This window comes from Clarias gariepinus, chromosome 24 (genome assembly GCF_024256425.1).
Source record: "Clarias gariepinus isolate MV-2021 ecotype Netherlands chromosome 24, CGAR_prim_01v2, whole genome shotgun sequence".
Lineage (NCBI taxonomy): Eukaryota > Metazoa > Chordata > Actinopteri > Siluriformes > Clariidae > Clarias > Clarias gariepinus.
In genome coordinates this window covers 15757608-15775857 of record NC_071123.1, presented here as the reverse complement: position 1 = coordinate 15775857, position 18250 = coordinate 15757608, and the positions used below count along the sequence as shown (strand labels likewise).

The 18250-nt window shown below is 38.3% G+C and overlaps 1 protein-coding gene across 1 annotated transcript in view; it reads left to right on the top strand.

Moving 5' to 3' along the window:
- The first annotated feature begins 3469 nt into the window (after positions 1–3469).
- The window catches only part of LOC128512437 (rab effector Noc2-like), a 34666-nt gene continuing 19885 nt past the window's right edge, over positions 3470–18250 (top strand). Inside the window, exons 1-5 of the mRNA XM_053485708.1 lie at positions 3470–3607; positions 4692–4783; positions 6561–6704; positions 6963–7092; positions 11896–11982. Of these exons, the coding sequence (XP_053341683.1) occupies positions 4707–4783; positions 6561–6704; positions 6963–7092; positions 11896–11982 (438 nt within the window). The 5' untranslated portion in view covers positions 3470–3607; positions 4692–4706. The remainder of the gene's footprint in view (positions 3608–4691; positions 4784–6560; positions 6705–6962; positions 7093–11895; positions 11983–18250) is intronic.

The following is an 18250-nucleotide window of genomic DNA, read 5'->3' as shown; positions in this document are numbered from 1 at the left end:
AAGTAGTGGTGAATAAAAGACGTTTCTGTTTTAAGGATCTGTTACGATAAGTTGTCGGGGTCACGATACTAGCAGGTGAACTTTTTACTATTTTTTTTATACAATTACATTTAGGGGTTTTTTTTTGTTGGTGAAATTAGTGCTGCGCGTGAATTACCGGTCGCGTGCACTCAACTCGTGAAACGTGTTTGTTTGTTTGTTTGTTTAGTTTTTACCTCAGCAGGATTATTCTTTTTTTTTTATTTATAGACATTTTAATTATTTATTTATACTGCGCATTTTTGTCTATTTACCTTTAGCCCTTTTTCATTTAACATAGTTTTTAATAAGACTTGACACCATATACTATAAATCTCCTAACAACTGCTTTATTTAAGATGTTATAAGAGGTATTACTTCATAAACGTGAATATAATAAGAATAATAGTAATAATAATAATTATTATTAATATATATATATATATATATATATATATATATATATATATAAAGGTCCTCATAGCATGATAAGTTTGGACTTTATCATGAAAAAAAAATTGGACTTTATTATTATGAAAATATGAAATGTTAAATTTACTATTGAGAGAACTGTCCAGCCTATTTTACAAAATTCCTTTTTACTTGTTAAATTTGTACCGTAACAACCTTTTGCAGTTGTCAATGTGGCTAAAATATAGTGTATAATGACACAACACATATAAATCCATAATAAAACATGCTAACACTCACTCATCGTCTATACCCCTTTACACTGTACACAGGGTCACAGAGCCCCGAAGCCTGTCCCAAAAAAAACACCCTGGATGGGGTGACATTCCATCGCAGGGCTCATGCACGCACATACAGACTCATTCACACAGTACACCACACGGTATTCAGCACCAGTTGGTCTTATCCGTTTGTCTTTGGAGTGTGGAAGGAAACCGGAGCACCTGGCGGAAACCCGTCAAGCATGGGGAGACGAAGCGGGAATTGAACCCGGACCCTGAAGGTGCAAGGCGACAGTGCTAAACCACTGTGATGCCCTTGCTTACGCTATGAAATTAAAACGTAGCATTATAAAGTCAGTGTTTTAAGTCAAAATCCAGTTTGAACCACACAAAGCTACAACTGACATAATGATGATGTATTTTACTTCAGAAAATCTAAAATCTTCTGTTAAATTAAGCTTTAAGAAAAAGCTAAGAGATCTAATTAGCTGACTGGCTCAGATATGACAGATTTACATTTGTAAGTTAACCTAAACTATCTGTTTCTATACAAAAAAGAGACAACAATAGACAACAGACAGCAAAGTGCAAGTGAAGTGACCCGAGGGTGTTGAGCGATGTTAACTCGCTGAAATTGATTGTTTTTCAAAAACAAGGAAAGAGACATGTCCCTGATAGCACCTAGGATATAACAGTCTCATTTGTCTCTCTCTTGACGTTAATATAAACCCGTTATTTGGATAGCAGACAGGACTATAGTCAGAGCAGCACGTCAGTCAGTTAGAGAGAAATTGTGTTATAATTGTAATACTTTACATCACAGCACGATTTCCTAGCAACAGATTTGTCTTTGCGCTTAGATATAGTTTATTCAGTTCAGGCTAGTTTTTACCGTGACAGCTAATCACGTCACAGCAATCTCGGTACACAAACTAAGAACTCGCTGTTCATGGGCTGGTAGACATGAAGTTGATGACGTTTCCTTTCTCTCCTAGGAAACCTGCTAAGTAGCTGGGAGAGAACACATGGCAGGCAGCAGGAGGAGGGGGCACTGGTGTAATATGACCTCTGGTTGTTGTTTTTTTTTTTTTTTCTTTTTCCACTCTCACTTATTTGCAGAGCTGAAGATAACATATAGCATGTCCATTGGCCGAGGAAGACCGTGCTGAGTGAAAGTTTTTTTAACGCTCTGGAGGGAGAGTAGGCTGTGGGATCGAAGTCTTTTCACGTCCCACCTGCTGCCTTGTTCTGTGTCTCCAGTTTGTGTGTGAAAGGAATACAGCGTCTTGTTTGGCGAGGAATCTCTCAAGGTGAGACTGAGTTTAAAGTATGACGAGTGTACTGGGTTTGCATGTTCGCTTTTACCTGTTCAGCTCCTTCTGCTTTGCAGCAGTTAATGATTGGTATGGAAGCTGATTTTTTTCCCCCTTTAGAACAGCCAAAACGAAAGTCTTACAGAGAGTAAACCTTTAACACTTTGTGTTAATGAGCATTTCTTTAACTTTTTTTTAATTTATATATTCTAAAGTAAAACCTTCGCACATCTAGGACATACCTTTGTGTGTGTGTCTGTATTTGCTTATGTAGACTTGGTCAAGACAATCTGCTGAAGTTCAAAACAAGCATTAGGATGGGGAAGAAACGTGATTTAAGTGCATTTTTTACCGTGGCATGGTTGTTGCTGCCAGATGGGCTGGTCTGTGTATTTCCGAATTGCTGATCTACTGGATTTTCACTCTATGGTTTTCGGATTAGAAAAAAAGAAAATATTTAGCAAGCAACAATTCTCTGGGTGAAATTATCATGTTGTTGTCAGAAGAGAATGGGCAGACCAGTTTAAGTAGATAGAAAGGCAACAGTAAATCAAATAACATCTTTTTACAACTAAGGTACGCAGAAGAGCATCTCTGAATGCACAACATGTCAAACCTTGAAGCAGATGGGCTACAGCAGCAGCAGATCACACCAAGTGCCACTCCTGTTAGCTAAGAGCAGGAACCCGAGGCTCCAATTTACATGGGCTCAAAATTAGACAATATAGTAGCCAGACTATTGTTGCCGACCATGTCCATCACTTTCTGAACATAGATATTCACTGTAATTCTTGGCATGTTAAAGAAACCTCCAAAGTCACCAGATCTTAGTCTAACGGAGCACCTTTAGGATGTGGTGGAATGGGAGATTGGCATCATGGATCCACAGCCGACAAATCTGCAGGAAGTACGTGATGCCATCAAGTGAATATGGTCTAAAATCCAAAAAAGGAATGTTTCTAGCACCCTGTTAAATCTTTGCCATGAAAAATTAAGGCTTTTCAAAGGAGGGTCCAACCTAATACTAGCAAGGTATACATAATGAAGGTGTGTGTGTTTTCACATTAGTTGAAATCTGTTCTCTTGTTCTCTATGTATTGGACATCAGGTTCCTTTGTAAGAAATCAATGAACTTTCAAAGAGTGCTCATTCAAACAAAACCTTGGATTTTTTTTTATTCACCCGAACTTCCAATGCAGATTGGTTAGTGGCGACTCCAGACCCACTGATTAAATAAGATCACAGTGACACACAGTGCCCAGATTTAAAGGCCAAATCAATAGTAATGGGGTTTAAACCAGACCCGGACAGAGAAGTGTATCTTTAGGGGCTTCTTGGCCGTAGTGGATTTTAATCACAGCAGAGAGAGGAGGAGGAACAGGATGTTTCTAAAAGTATTGTTCTCCTACAATCATGTGACAAGCGTAACTGCCGAGCTGCGCTGATCTGATCTGAGATCAGCTTTGACTTGAGGTAGGGATGTGGATGAGGAAATCTCATCATAGATTACAAGCAGGCTTGGGCGTGGGATTCTTTTCCTGTTCGTTTGTGTTGTGGTCTGGCCCCGGTCTCCCTTTGTTTGAGGTAAACACTTTCTCTCTTGTTTTCTTTGTCGCCGTATGCCTTTGTTTGCCAACAGCCTCTAAGTGGATTTTCTTAGCATGGGAAAGACAGGTGCTGGATGATTGTCCTGGGCTACTGGTTCATGTTCTAGGGATTGTATTTGCCTACCGCTGCTAAGGAAAGCAAAAATTGTTTAATTTCAGGATAACTTCTGGTTTAGCTCAGTTAGACCACTAGACCTGAACTCCAGTTTGGGGAATTTTTTGGAAGTTTACAAGCTTCTAATGTTTACTGAATTGGTAAGTGTTTTTCTGTGTTTTTCTTACAATCAGCTGTGCTTGCCGGTTACAGTAAGAGCTGTACATGGAGCATTAGGTCGCATGGAAATGTACACAGGTTCAGTCACCTGGTTGTAGACGGTTTGTGTATCCGTGTGAGAAACAGTCTGACAAGTTTTTCTTTTACATATTATCAGCTCTAACACAAGCAACACATTAATACTGCATATATTTTTTTATATTTATCCTCTGTTTTTAAACTTGTGTGGTTGTTTAAATGTTTTTTTTGTAGTGGAGAGTTTAGTTGTTTAGTATTTAAATAAGGGAACTGCAGCACCAGGAACAGCTGTGGACTAATCCATGTCTTTTTTTTTTTTTTTTTTTAAACACAAGGCACATCTAAATGCAAACAAGTCCTAGCTGTGTTTTTGACTCTGACATGCCTTTAGGGCTGGTGATTTTGTTACACGTCTTCCAGTGTTGTTTTGTGATAAGGTCATATGGTGTGTGTGTGTCCGTTAAACAGCTGTGCAGCTTTTATTCGTTGTGGAAAATGCACAGTGGCAGTGTCATGGTTAATTGGTGCCCTGAGGCAGCCATCTAACCTTATTGCCTACTAAACTGACTGACATTAATGGCAAAAGCATTAGACACTGCACACTAGCTTCGGGACTTTCACGGCTTCTTTTTGGACCTGGAGGTAAAACAGTGATCCAGTTCAGTCTGCTGCATTATAAGAGAGCAAATGTCAGAAATTATAGGCATTAATGTATCAAATTTGCAACATTTTAAACATGTTCATTTGTGTGTATTGTTTTCTTTTCCAGGTGTTTGCTTGAGTTATGACCGACACCATGTTTGGTAGCGGGAACCACCAGTGGGTTTGCCCCAACGATCGACAACTTGCTCTGAGAGCCAAGTAAGAAATTAAAGTCACTTTGCTTTAAACAATAAGGGTCACCATTTCAGTCTTGGGGTCCTTTAAATTACTCAACTCCGCCCACATCTGCCTAGCTTGACACAGCTCTCTGTTTATTTAGGCACCACTTTTAAGGCTAGGCTATCTCGTAGTGACTAACTGCTAATTAATAATCTAGGATTAAAAGGGGCCTAGGGACCTGTAAGCAACCTAGCAATTTATTATTTTTAAAGATTTTCTTCCTAATTTAAGTCATGTCCAATTCCTCCCCGTCACTAGGGGGCTCCCACTACTACTACCACTCAGTCGGGAGGGCCGAAGACTATCACATGTTTCGTCCGAACCACGTGACGCCAGCCCACCGCATCTTTTTGAACTGCTCGCTCACACACTGTTGGGGGCGGCGTAACACACTCAGAGGACAGCGCTATCTGCTCCTTCCGCTTGCGTGTGCTCACAGACGCCCCTGATTGGCTGTAGAGCCGTGATTAATGTGAGAGTACCAAATACCTCTCATCCCTCCCCTCTGAGAGAGCTTTGCCAATCAGATCTCTCTAGACCGTCGGCTGCGAGAGGTTACAGCATCACCCGGGAATCACCCAGTGATCTCCGGATGATAGGGCAAGCACTTTACCACTGCGCAATTGATACTTGATAAGGTCCTGAACTTGAATGTTTTCAGTGCGTGCCTGGTGTTTGGTTAGAAAGATGCACTTCCATAAGGGGGCACTCAGGGGGCAGATAATTTAAAACTATAGGTGCTAAAATATCAAGTTTGGGAAATGAGTAAAAGCATACCAGATTGCATGATCTGACTAGAATTTTAACAGGAACATTTAACAGACACATTTTAGAGACATTTAAGACTTATGAAAAGTTCTTCAAAAGCAGTACTATATAGTTTCAGAAGGGTGACATTATTGGGCTGCATCAAGCAAACAAAACAACTAAGGAGATTTAAAATAACTTGAACTGGGTTATTAAGAACCCTGTAAGACATTAACAAAAACCTGAAAGGATAATGCTGAACCCGTCAGTTTTGTATAAATGTGCTTGGAAATGAATGAATGAAGATCTCTTAAATGCTTGTTGAAGTTGCATGGTAAAAAATCAACAACAAAAACCATAGTTATGTTTAATAGTGAAAGTAGGAGCATTTAGTATGCATACAATGTGATAAGAACTCAGTGGATTGGGACTAAACAGAAGTGTCTATAAGAAAACCACTTGATAGTGAGCCTCATCCGGGGGGAAAAAAGGCTTCAGTTTTCCAGACACTGGACATTACAGGAAAGGAAAATGTCATGTGGTCTGATGAGTCCAGATTGACCAGTTCCAGAGCGATGGGTTTGTCATGGTAAGAAAGGAAGTGCATGAATCGATGGATGCATCATGCATAGTGCCCACTGTACAAGCCGCTGGAGACAGTGTTATGATCTGGGGTTGCTTTTCTGTCTTTGCACTTGGAATCAATTTTGGGAGTAGAGGTGGGGCTGGTCATTTCTGAATGGATTATGGTTAAACCTTCTAATATCACAGCCCATCTGCGTCAGGCTTTAATATTGTGTGCATTCTGAGATGCTTTTCTGCTCACCACTTTTACAAAGAGTGATTAAGTTACTGTTTGCTCAAACCAATCTGACCACTCTCCTTAAATGTGTCTCATCAGCAGTACGTTTTAGCTCACAGAGCTGCTGCTTAATGCTTGCGTTTTTGATTTGTAGACTCTCATCAGAATTTGTACAGCCTAATTATAGTCACTTAAATATTTCTACAGGCTTCACACAGGCTGGTCAGTGCACACGTTCCAGACAGAGAGGCAGAGAAAAACCCAGGTGCTGAACAAAAGGGAGCTGGACATCATCATGAGCGTCATTCATCGTGCCGAACAACTCGACATGATCGAGCAGCATCGAGTCGGGTAAAAAAAAAAAGAAAGAAATCGTATCAGTCTTTCTTACTGAATGCTATTTTCTTATACTTTTTGCTCTGTAGCTGCATTGTTTTGATATAGGCCATTTTTGTATTTACATGAAAGGTAGTCCTGTTGGTAAAGGTTCTGACCTTTAATTCGTGCAGGCTGAGATTGTTATGATGGATCCTGGCTTTTTCATGGTGGCATATCACGTATACTTCAAGCTTATCAAATTCTTTTGTGTCCATGTTCTGTGTTTCTTAGGCGCCTAATAGAGCGTTTGGAGAACATGAGGACATCAGCAGTGGGCAACGGTCTGTCTCAGTGCCTGCTTTGTGGAGAGGCGCTGGGGCTGCTGGGAACTCCTTCAGTCCTCTGTTTTGACTGCTGCAAGGTACAAGAACACTACGTTCAGCTTCCTTCACTACACTCTGGGATTGATTATCACAATTCATACTGTTTTCATATGAGCCCTGTGTTTTGAGATAAGAGCAAACCTAATAGTCGGAGAAGGGAACAGTGCTCATTGTAAGCTGCAGAGACTCGGCCGCTTGTTTTGTTGTTTTGATTTCCATAGAAATCTAAGTAGCACTCGGAGGATATGAAAACTCAGGGCTGAAACAAGAATGTTTATGAATCCTAAGATGATGCTGTTTCTGTTTCATCAGGGAGCCAGATATTTCTTTTTCTTCAGTTAAGAAATAGGAAATTTGACTGACAAGACAGGTGATAAATCACAAAGCTTTCCCCAAAGCCTGTGTGATTTTCTTCTTTGCCACCACCTACTATTATTAATACAATAATTTATTATTAATAATATTCATTTGAATATTAGCATGATTTTTATAGCACATTTACTTTTAAAATGCAGTGCTTTTATAATGTCAATAAAAAAAAAAAACAATAAAAAACATACAGTATATATTTTAAATCGGTGATGGACAGGTCTTAAAGGTTTATTCGTAATATTACTCATTAGAGTATATTTGGTTCTTAAAAACAAATAACAGTAAACGGCAATGTTGTTAAAACTAGCACTACCTGGCCAAAAAGAAAAAAAATGCCAACACAAATATTTAATTTGAGCATGTTTAATAGTGTCAGTCTGAACTAATCAGCCCACAGGGTGAGCACTTGACCTTTATCCATTGCTCCAAAGTCTAATCTTTATGCTCTCCAGCAATCTGAAGTTTTTTTCTGTGTTTCACTAAACTTAAGTTGTTTTCTTATGACCAGACAGCTGTTTTGTCCTAATCCTGTGAGGTTTCGTCTTATTGTGTATGAAAATGTTATTACTTTTACTGTTTAACATACTGTAGCTCTGATTTCTGTTGTAGACAAAGTTGATGGTTCACCACTAGGCTTTCTAGGTTTTGATAAAATGTTGGTTCTTCTTGAAGTTTGGAAAATTGTAATGATTTCTTTGCTTGATGCAGACCATTTAATGAAACTTTCTGACATTAGTATTTAGCATGTGTTCTGCACTTTACTTGAGATCATCCACACGAGGGGTCATACAGTATGATGCAGGAATGTTGTGATCTAAAGTAAGCCTTTAGGAATAAAGAATAACATAAAGTGACCATATATACTGTAGTCATAGTGATAAAAAATTATTTGGTCACATTTTCTATTCAGATGCAATAACCAAATTTTTCCATAAGCTTGCAGCAGAGAGCTATAAAACACTAATATGTTTTGGTTCATGCTGTCCTGAAGTATTTATTACCACCAGTAGGGGACAGTGTGTGTTTAAATTACACATCACAGCTTTGCACATCACCCTGCTTTAAAATGTTAAGATTCAGAATTTTTGTTTTTTTTGTCGAAAGCCTTTTGGGGTCAGTGGTGCCAGATGGAAGGAGTGATTCAGCATGAAACACGGATGCACGCACACAATCTGACTACACATTTGACCTGCCTTAGTAAATGGCTATTTAAAGTCTTGAGTTTCCATAATCTGTATTTGCTTTGTACTGGAACTTTTTGCTAATTAGTTTACTTGCAGTGTATGCATACCATATGTTTCACCAAAATTGGCTGTTTTAACCAAAAGTTAGCGCTAGAAGTATTTAAGAAACTGCTAACTTTTTAGGATTTGCTTTGTTAATGAGAGAGGTAGAAGGAGACTGGTGAAACACTGATAGGAAGTCAACTGTTACTTAACCACTATTTACAACTGTGGTGAGGAGAAAAAGCGTCTCTGGTAGCAACAGTTACACAACTGAGCTCCTAAAGTCACAGGGATCACACATTTTCCTTGTTTTTATATTTGATTTGAGCATCTGGATCTCTTGTTCTGTATCTGAATGATTTTTATGCAGTGTGCTGCTGCCACATGATTGATTAATTGCATAAAGGACAACACTTAACACTTTCTTCTAACATCCAGGTTTTCTTGAATTTTTAATGTAGTCTTCAGTAGGAATGCACCGAAATGAAAATTCTGGGCCGAAAACGAAACTGAAATTTTTGGATGCACTTGGCCGAAAACCGATACCGAAACCGAAAATGGCTTCGTTAAAAAACATGTTTAAAATATTTTCTTTTTGTTTGTATTAAAAAAACTACAAATTAATTAATAAAAAAATTAATAAATGTTGCATATTGCAACTTTGCTGTCCTCATCTGAAACTTTGAAGTGCTTCCAAACCACCGACATACTCCGTGTTTGATGCGTAATGACAGCGCGAACGAGACGGGAGGATGGGAGAGGCGTGGCGACAATTTCGGCTTTTATTTTCGGCGCTTTCTTACGTTTCGGCCGAAACCGATAATGTTATTTCGGCCGAAAATTTTCGGCGGCCGAAATTTCGGTGCATCCCTAGTCTTCAGGAATACAGTTCTCCAGACTTGGCCTTGTACAAAAATGTGCAAGGGTTAAAACAAACAAACTTTGAATCCTGTTCCCTGATGTGGTGCTCTATGAATTTAAACCAAGAATATTTTCATAAAAAAAAACATATTTGTTTCTAACCACATTACCGTATTGATATCCATGATGCAAAGAAATTGGTTCAAAAAGCTGTGCTTTCAGGCGTAATTTAAAGCTGGCTTTTTGTTAGCACCGCTAAAGTGTGGGTCTGGAGTCAGATGTCATTCAGAGCCCGAAGCAAATTATGCAAGGCATTCATGCTCACTGTTGGGATTCCTTTTGGAGAGCTCGTCGAAAATTGAAGGGCTTTCTGAGTGGCCTCTCTGTCTCTTTCGCTCTCTCTTTTTCAATATGAATCTCTCTGTCAAAGCAACATAAAATAGAAAGGACTCCTGGAAGGAGGAGCAGTAATCACTTTGGGCTTTTGTCTTTCATTACGGAAAGCTTGATTAGAGGTTCTTTCCTTCTCCTTGTTCCGATGTCATTTTTAAATCTTGTGCATTTCAAATTTATTCTTGGACTTCAATCTATTAGAAGCCATATCCTCTACTGATTTATTTATTTATTTATTTATTTTTCCCAGCAAGGCTTGAATTGAGGTTTTATTAGCATTAGAAAACATTTATTATATGTATGCTTGTGTTACTTGATGGTAAATTGTCTGTCTCTGAGCTTGTTTGAACACCTCTCTCCATGTCATTTAGATTGTTTGATCTAATGTAACATAACATAACATCAACAGCATTTCAGATTGTATTTAAATGCAAGAAAGATGGACATGTCTCTCTGTAGCTCTTGTAGAATTTTCAATATTATTTTTTCTAAACACCTACTTGTATTTCAGTAACCTCTTAGTAAGGAAAGTCTAATATATCTAAGCAATATCACACGAGAGGGTGTACTGTTATGGTTAATATCAGTACGGCTGTGATGTGGTTGTGGGCACGAAAGCAGAGTCTGGAAGGCACCATAGCCTTGCAGATATTCAACACAACAGCATGACCTCGAGTGTGAGCTTGCTTTTTATACAACAGTTAAAAAAAACACCATTTACCATCAATAGATTATGATGTTTGCTTATTTAACTAGTTATTTTGCTCCGCCAACACACCTTCCATGCCTGGTGAAACTAAATGTATAGTGTAATTAACATTTAGTGACATTTATGTGGTGGACAGTCCTGTAATTCTCATAAGTTTTTCTGTATATTTCCACTTATTCGGCTTTAGAATATCAGTTCTGTAACAGATAATGTATTATATTTAATGTAATATAACTTTTGGGTTCCCTTGTTAAATCCCAAATGGCGTTAAGTGGAAAGCTAGTGCGCTAGGGTATACAATCCCTTGTCCAACACACCAAGTAGTGTCCTAGATTAGGGATTACAGAGGAATTTGGGATTTAGCCTTTTGTTCGAAGCTAGTTAGCTTTTTAGCTTGTCTTCGGCATAAATCATCCAACATGGGCAATTCGGAACAACATAGAAGTTATTATTAAATAGACAAAGTGTTTTTTAAGAATTACATACTTTGCTGTGCTTTTAAATATGGGTTTCGGCAGGCAGCTGATCTCCTCAGTACTGCAGACCGTACAGACCTACAAAACTTTCACCCATGCTGGCAACTGACATTTAGGGGTGTTAATGATTATAGAACACGCAGGACGTGGAGTTAATGCATATAGTTAAATGTCCCAGTGCTATTAGTGTACATTATATCACCACTCCTGGAAAGCCTCACCACCCAATCCGATTACACTAACTAGATTGGAACTAACTAATTTTTATTAATATGCTCAGAAGATGGTCAGGAGGTAAAGGACCCATTAAACAATATATTGAGTCAAAGGCCAATCGCATGTGATTGTTAATGACCTAAAAATGTCATCATATTGAGAGCGTACAGAGAACTGGCCAAGCAACCCGGGAAGCAAGCCAAGCAATACGACTGTCTGCCAAATGCCTAAATGTAGGCAAGCCAATAGGATAGAATGTAAAGCTGGGTTTAGCTCCACCCATTCATGTGGATCATTTATGTAAAGTTGCAAATCCTTCTCAAACACTTCTCAAAATTGGTGTTAAAGTAGCCAGGGGAGTATTCAATAATTCTTCAAAACGTATTGGGATTGGCATATGGCAGATGTTGTTGAAGAATCCATTGTGGGGCGGAGTCAACACACTTATGAGCTCATGCACAGGTTCACATTTAAAGAGCAAAAAAGCTAAACAAGGGTGCTGGATCGTTGTGCTAATGTTTAGATAATACATATAATACAAATAATTCAAATGTCACATTTTTAAAATTTGCATTTATTCTTTTTTAGAAAGTGTGCACCAAGTGTGGGATTGAGATGGCATGCAGTCAGAAGAGGGCTCAGTGGCTCTGCAAGATCTGCAGTGAACAGAGAGAGGTGAGGCCGCAAGCTGTTGTCCAGATCCAACAGGTGATGCCGTTTCGCATTTTTACATTTTAATCTGCATTGGGAGAAAAACAATCTGTGCTTTGTGAATCTTAGTGAGGATGATTATGAGACATAAAAAAACGCTCAATGCATCAAATGTGAATTTACACATGCCAATACTCAAGCACTTCACATCTATTATAAATCGCAGAAGATTGCATGAAGTGATGTGAACTGATGCTCCGTGCTTCTTGTTGATTGGGGTCATTGAGGGTCCATGAATTTTAAGCATGTGGCATTATCATAGGGGAATTTGAAAGGGAATCTAAGGCCAGTCAAATCAGCATCAATTTATTGGGCCGACAAAGCTCCTTTATTTTGAGATGGATGTTCGGAAGTTTTCTGTGGGTCATCCATCATGCTCCAGACGATATGCAGCCATTTTGTTTCTTAGAAAGTCATGTAAAAGTAAAAAATAAATAAATAAAATACAGACAGTAACTTGTTTAAATGTCTGCTACTTTTGGTAGTCCAACCTGGAGTCACTTGTGAAGCTTATGTTTGTAGAAGAGTTACAGAATTTTTAGTATTTCTCATAAGTGCAAGTAAATGTCACACATTATAATTGAACAATGAATATTTTGAATATTCATTTTTATGGCAAAAATGTTTTATAAAACCTAATGTAAAACTTTAGATTATATTCTGCTGCCTGGAGTCACTTGTGAAGCTGTCTTAAGGAATTGGTAGCGCCACATGACCGATGAGCTACTGACTAATCTTATCATAGATTGAAGTTTCTCAAGCAAAAGACTGCTCTTTGATGGATTCCTGAACAATTGCTTGCTCCTTTTGAGCAGGGAATTTTTTTTTTTTTTTTTTGTCCAGTTGTTTTTTGAAGCTCTAACTAGAGGTTTTTCTTGGTGTGCCGAGACTTCCTGCATGTACAGTGTTCAGATTTATTAAGCTTCCATTTATTTTTTTATTTTTACCATATTTTTTTTCTTGGAGGAACCGTAGAGCGCACAGAGACTGAATTCTTTGGCTGCTGCGGAGGCAAGCAGGCAGCTGCACCGAGCTTGGTCTTTGAGACCGCCATGCTTTTAAAAGGTCAGCGAATTATTTGCTAAAGGGTGTAATGAAATACATGTTTGGTGATTGATAGGATTTGTGTCTCCATAAAATATAAGGCCATGGCAAGGGTAGTTCTTGCATTTGTTTCTGGCTGTGAGGACAGTACCACGCCAACTCGTTTTATTAAGCATAATTCACTTCATATTATTATTCTTTGTTTGCAGCAGCTAAAATGTAGAGACATATATTTTAAACCACGTTTTTCTCTTTGCAAAGTGAAAATTTTAATGAAGCATTATTCTTTCTGCCCACATGCTTCAATAAAATAAAAGGACATTTCAAAACACAATGTACAATGCCATTTGTTGAATTTTGGAATGCAGTGGCTGCTGATTTTGGATGACCTCGCTGAAGCTAATTATTTTTTGTATAATTCCATCTCGTCATGCCTTCACTTTATCTTGTTATTCATGGAAATAAATATATAGCTTGTTACTGAAAAAACAAAAACATCTACCATCTTTATATTATTAATATGCCTGTATTTTATACAATTTATATAGACTTCACATTGTCATTCTAGCTGTACAAAAAAAAGACACAAAAAATGTTCTATTACTCATCTTGCCTCCCCCCAAATGATTTTTTTCGCAAATAACTTCAATGTACAGACACGCCAACTCTACAGTTTAATTATGCGCTTACATAATAAACTATTTTGCCCACTATGCAGTGAATTTAGGAGTCCGAACATTCACTAATTTTCATTTGGTAGAATAATGCTGTTTACAATGATGTTCTGTGCTCGCATGAGTTCTTTATGGAATCTTTTGATTCATCTATTCATTCATTCACTGCCCTTTGTGTTTAACTGCATGTAGAACAACAAGAAGGAACATTCATTCTTTGTTTTTAGTCCAGCTTTAGTACTGTTCCCCAGGTATACTTCAAGGTTGTGGTTTCTTTCCCCACAGTTTCCTCCACAGCTACTTGCTCTTGATGCTACCCCTTTCTTCTGGTGCCCAGTAAAGAGCAGACCATAGGACGTTGTTATTTCTTCCTCTAAAGACTGTTCAATCAATCTCCATGCCTTTCCATGATGGCTGGGTCCAAGTTCTTTTGTTTGTACCAGAAAAGTGGCTGTTGGTCAGAGATAGGATTGGTGTAGAAGATTTGCAGTCTTTTCCTGAGGTGCCTCATGTTCAAGGTTGATTGGCTTATTTAGAAGACATCCTGAGTCCAGTCAAAGCCTGGTATTGATACTAAGCTGGGGTGACCTCCACATATTGTTGCAGTTGAGCAGTTTGTCTGGCTTCCTCTGACAAGTCTGCTACTTACGCTGGTGTCACACTTGGAATGCTCAGCAACTTCACCTCTGATGTCTTCTTGTGCAAAGATGCTAAGGTCGGATTTTTTTAGCCTGCATGTGCCAGTCAGTGTGAGAGACCAATTTAAAGCCATGTAAAATTGAGATCTTCTAGCGTTGACTAAAGGATCTGAATAATTCCTCGGTTTGTACAGTCAACATCAGTGTTGTGGAGCAGTGCTGACGACATGCGTTCCTGTCTTACTCCGAGTGCAACATTGAAAGATTGGCTTGTTCTACCCCATCAATTGAAAAGACCAGTTTTGAGCTGTACTGTTCATGTTCTTAATTGAATAATCTAATTAGTTCCTATTTTTTAATCTTTCTGCCAATAATAACATGGAATTGTCTACCTGGCCTGACATCCAAGTTATGAATGTTGATGAAAATAAGCTTCAGTTCATCAGTAATGCATGGCCAAAATCGAGTCTGTATGTTGGCATGCTAATTCCAAGTTTGTTTTTGTGTCAACCACTTCTGAGATCAGGAAAAAAAACACAGCAAACACACATTTTCTAATCTCAGCTCTCTTTCACAGAGAGATATGGTGTAGCATGCACATTAACGTGGATTTCAGCATTCAGCACAGCATGTAGTATTCTCATAATAGCACTCCAATTAAACACATGCGTGCTCTCTCATACACTCTGTTCTGTTGTAAAGACTGACACATACATGGCTAAGAGGGTGAGGCGGGCCTACAAATAAAGCTGGCTACACACCGAGACCAAACTATATAGGTAGTCACCAGTGTCTCATGGTTTTAGATTTGAGTAGTGGAGGAAGAAATGAATAACAAAATAAAGTGGAAAGACTGCTGAAACACAAAGAAAAACACACCTAAAATCATCCTGAAAAATATAACGACTGATGGTTTTCTTGGTCAGTAACCTAAAATAAGAATAATCCTTTCATATATATACCTTACAGCACAATTGTTATTTTTTTTTTGTTAGGAAGCTGAGGTTAGAGCACAGGGTGAGCCATGAAACAGTGCCCCTGAAGCAGAGACAGTCAAGGGCCTTGCTCAAGGGCCCAAAGGTGGCAGCTTGACGGTTTTCAGGCTTGAACTTCTAAGCAATGACCTGATCTGTAAGCCGCTGTCCTCTAAATGCAAAAAATGTAAGGTCTGAGAAACATTTTCAGCCCAAGTGCATCTCAAAACCTAAACAATGTCCCTGTGGTGCATGTGTATTTCTATTGTATGGATGTTTTTAACCTCATAATATAACTTTCCTTATTCTAGTCTTTGCAGTAAACCTAAAAATATTATAAATGGATTTGACAAACTTAGTTCTTACACTTTGCAGAAATAGACTCCATATTGATTATTTGCTATAAAGCTAGGTCTTGATGGTGCGGAGTGTTTTGTATAGTACATATGTCAATTTCCTGTGCAACCTTTTTATTAACTGGCCTGGTTTCTTGCTTTTCTCACAGATTATGGGGCAGCATCAATCCTGCCCCAGTGGACCAGTAATAGCACTTGCAGTTATGATTAGATTTTTTTTTTTACTTTAATTTTTTTCATCTCTAGGTTCCTTAACAACTGTATGGAGCTAAAATACACAGCCTCAAAGCTGTGCTAGAAAGGGTAACAAATGGAGGGAACGCCATTTTTAGTCATATAGCAAGTGTTGAGTATTTACATTTTCAAATATTAACTTTTGTATTAAGTTATGGACTACAGTAGCAGCTACTATAGGAAGTTATAAGAAATTGATGAGCTGAACTAGGCCAAAGTCTATTTTTTTTTTATTATTATTTTTTTAAGATCATTATTCTTGCCTTTAAATTTTCATATTTACCCTTTAAGTATTTAAAACATTAATTTACCAGTTATAGAACAAGAGCCATCTTCTGAGAGATTGGGAAAAAAAAGAACAAGGCATTCTGTGACAGATGGTGTAGCCTCTACAGAGTCCCAGACTTAGCATCATGGAGGCTGTCTGGGATTCCTTGAAGAAATGAAAACAAGCAAAGCCAAAGTCTGCAGAGAAAATATGGCAACTTCCCCAATATGCTTCAAACAACCGGCTTCTCCATTATCTGTAAAGTATCTAAAAGAATTTATTTCAGCGCAAAGGCATATTGGGTGGGTTTCTCTGTATTTTACAAGGGTGCAACACAATTCTTTTAAGCTAAAGTCATATGTTTTGGATACGTGTTGATATTGACACATATTGATATTCAAATGTACGCAGTATAATAAGTCAGACGTGCTAAACAATGTTGTATTTTGCTCTATTTATGTTTACCTAGTTAACATAGATGCCATAAAAAAGTGCTACTTGGGCCACTAGATTTATTTTTTTTAAATGTTTAAAAAAATAAAGGGCATGAGTTAGTTATGTTACTTTAGATTCACTAGTGTTATGTACAGATGTATGTGAGGTACATCTTAATGTGTTGAAGGTTAATCAAAAACAATATAATGTATTTTTTGTTCATTTATACTATGTACTTGTACTATAGCAAAAATGTCTTGATATCGTTCCATATTTCTAACACATTTATTAAAACAAATTGAACATGTAGTTTATTACATAAGACAATAAAGGCAAATCTTTATTAACTTTTAACATGGGCACAGGTTGCATCAGCGAGTTTCTGAAGGAAGTTGTTTGAGAGATTGCTAAGAACCTTCTGAATCCTCCAGTGTGTGAGGTTTTGTCCTGTACATCTCATTTCCATACGTCTTTAAGTTAATATGTAGTTTAGTTCATTATTGGAGGCTCAGGTAGAGTGTTGGAAATTCCAGTCCTGAACTATTGAGCGACTGCAGTCACAATTACTTAGAGAATGGCTATCATCATCATCAGCTGAGGCCAGGACCGTCTTTGTGGTAAACTAGAACGTCACCACACGCCTCCCAAGCAGACCACACGGGACCTGCATGCGACAGGATGAACAACCAGAAGTGGAACACCAGGATGAGTCAGGCAGGTCCAGAGGGCAGAGGGAGTCTGGATCACTGGCAGCTCATGAGCGGCATGCGTATCTCGACAGAGAGAGAGAGAAAGAGAAGAGTAGAGTAAACAGTTGGGTATGGTCGCAGTCACATAACGTAAAAGTTGAATGTATATTTAGTGCAGAGTGCAAACAGGGACTATGGCAGGACTAACTATGACAGTATAACTAAAAGGGAAAGCCAGAAGGAAACATGGACATGAGGGCTCTCTGGAATGTTAAGCAACCAGTCACTTCACCTGAGTGATCAATGTGAGTGGAGAAGACAGCATCTAAACATACCAGTTCACCATAAGACTGTGTCTGAGTCCATCAGAACTGCTCCTTTCCCCAAGGCAAATCTATTCACAAAAATGCTTGGCTAAATGAATAGGTTTTTAGCCTAGATTTAAACACAGACTCTGTCTGATTCTTAAAGTTTATTTGGAAGGCGATTCCATAAGTTTAGGGTTTTCTAAGAAAAAGCTCTGCCCCCTGCTGTAGTTTTCATAATGCACGGTACTGATGAGCAGCCTGCATCGTTTGATTGAAGTAGAGGTGGCATTCATTCATGTACTGCACCATTAAATGCTTTATAGGTCAAAAGTAGTATTTTAAAATCAATGCGATATTTCACTGGGAGTCAATGCAGTGTGGATAAAATAAGAGTGATGTGGTCAAATCTTCTAGTTTTGCTGAGGACTCTTGCTGCATTCTGGACTAAGTGAAACTTGTTCATGCACTCATTTGAACATCTAAACAATAGTCCAACTGCATCGTTTAGTGACCATATAATTCATGAGGTGACCATATAATTCATGATGTTGGCATCATCCCAGCCAACATCCTGAAAATGCTCGTCTAACCACGCACACACAGTACAAACAA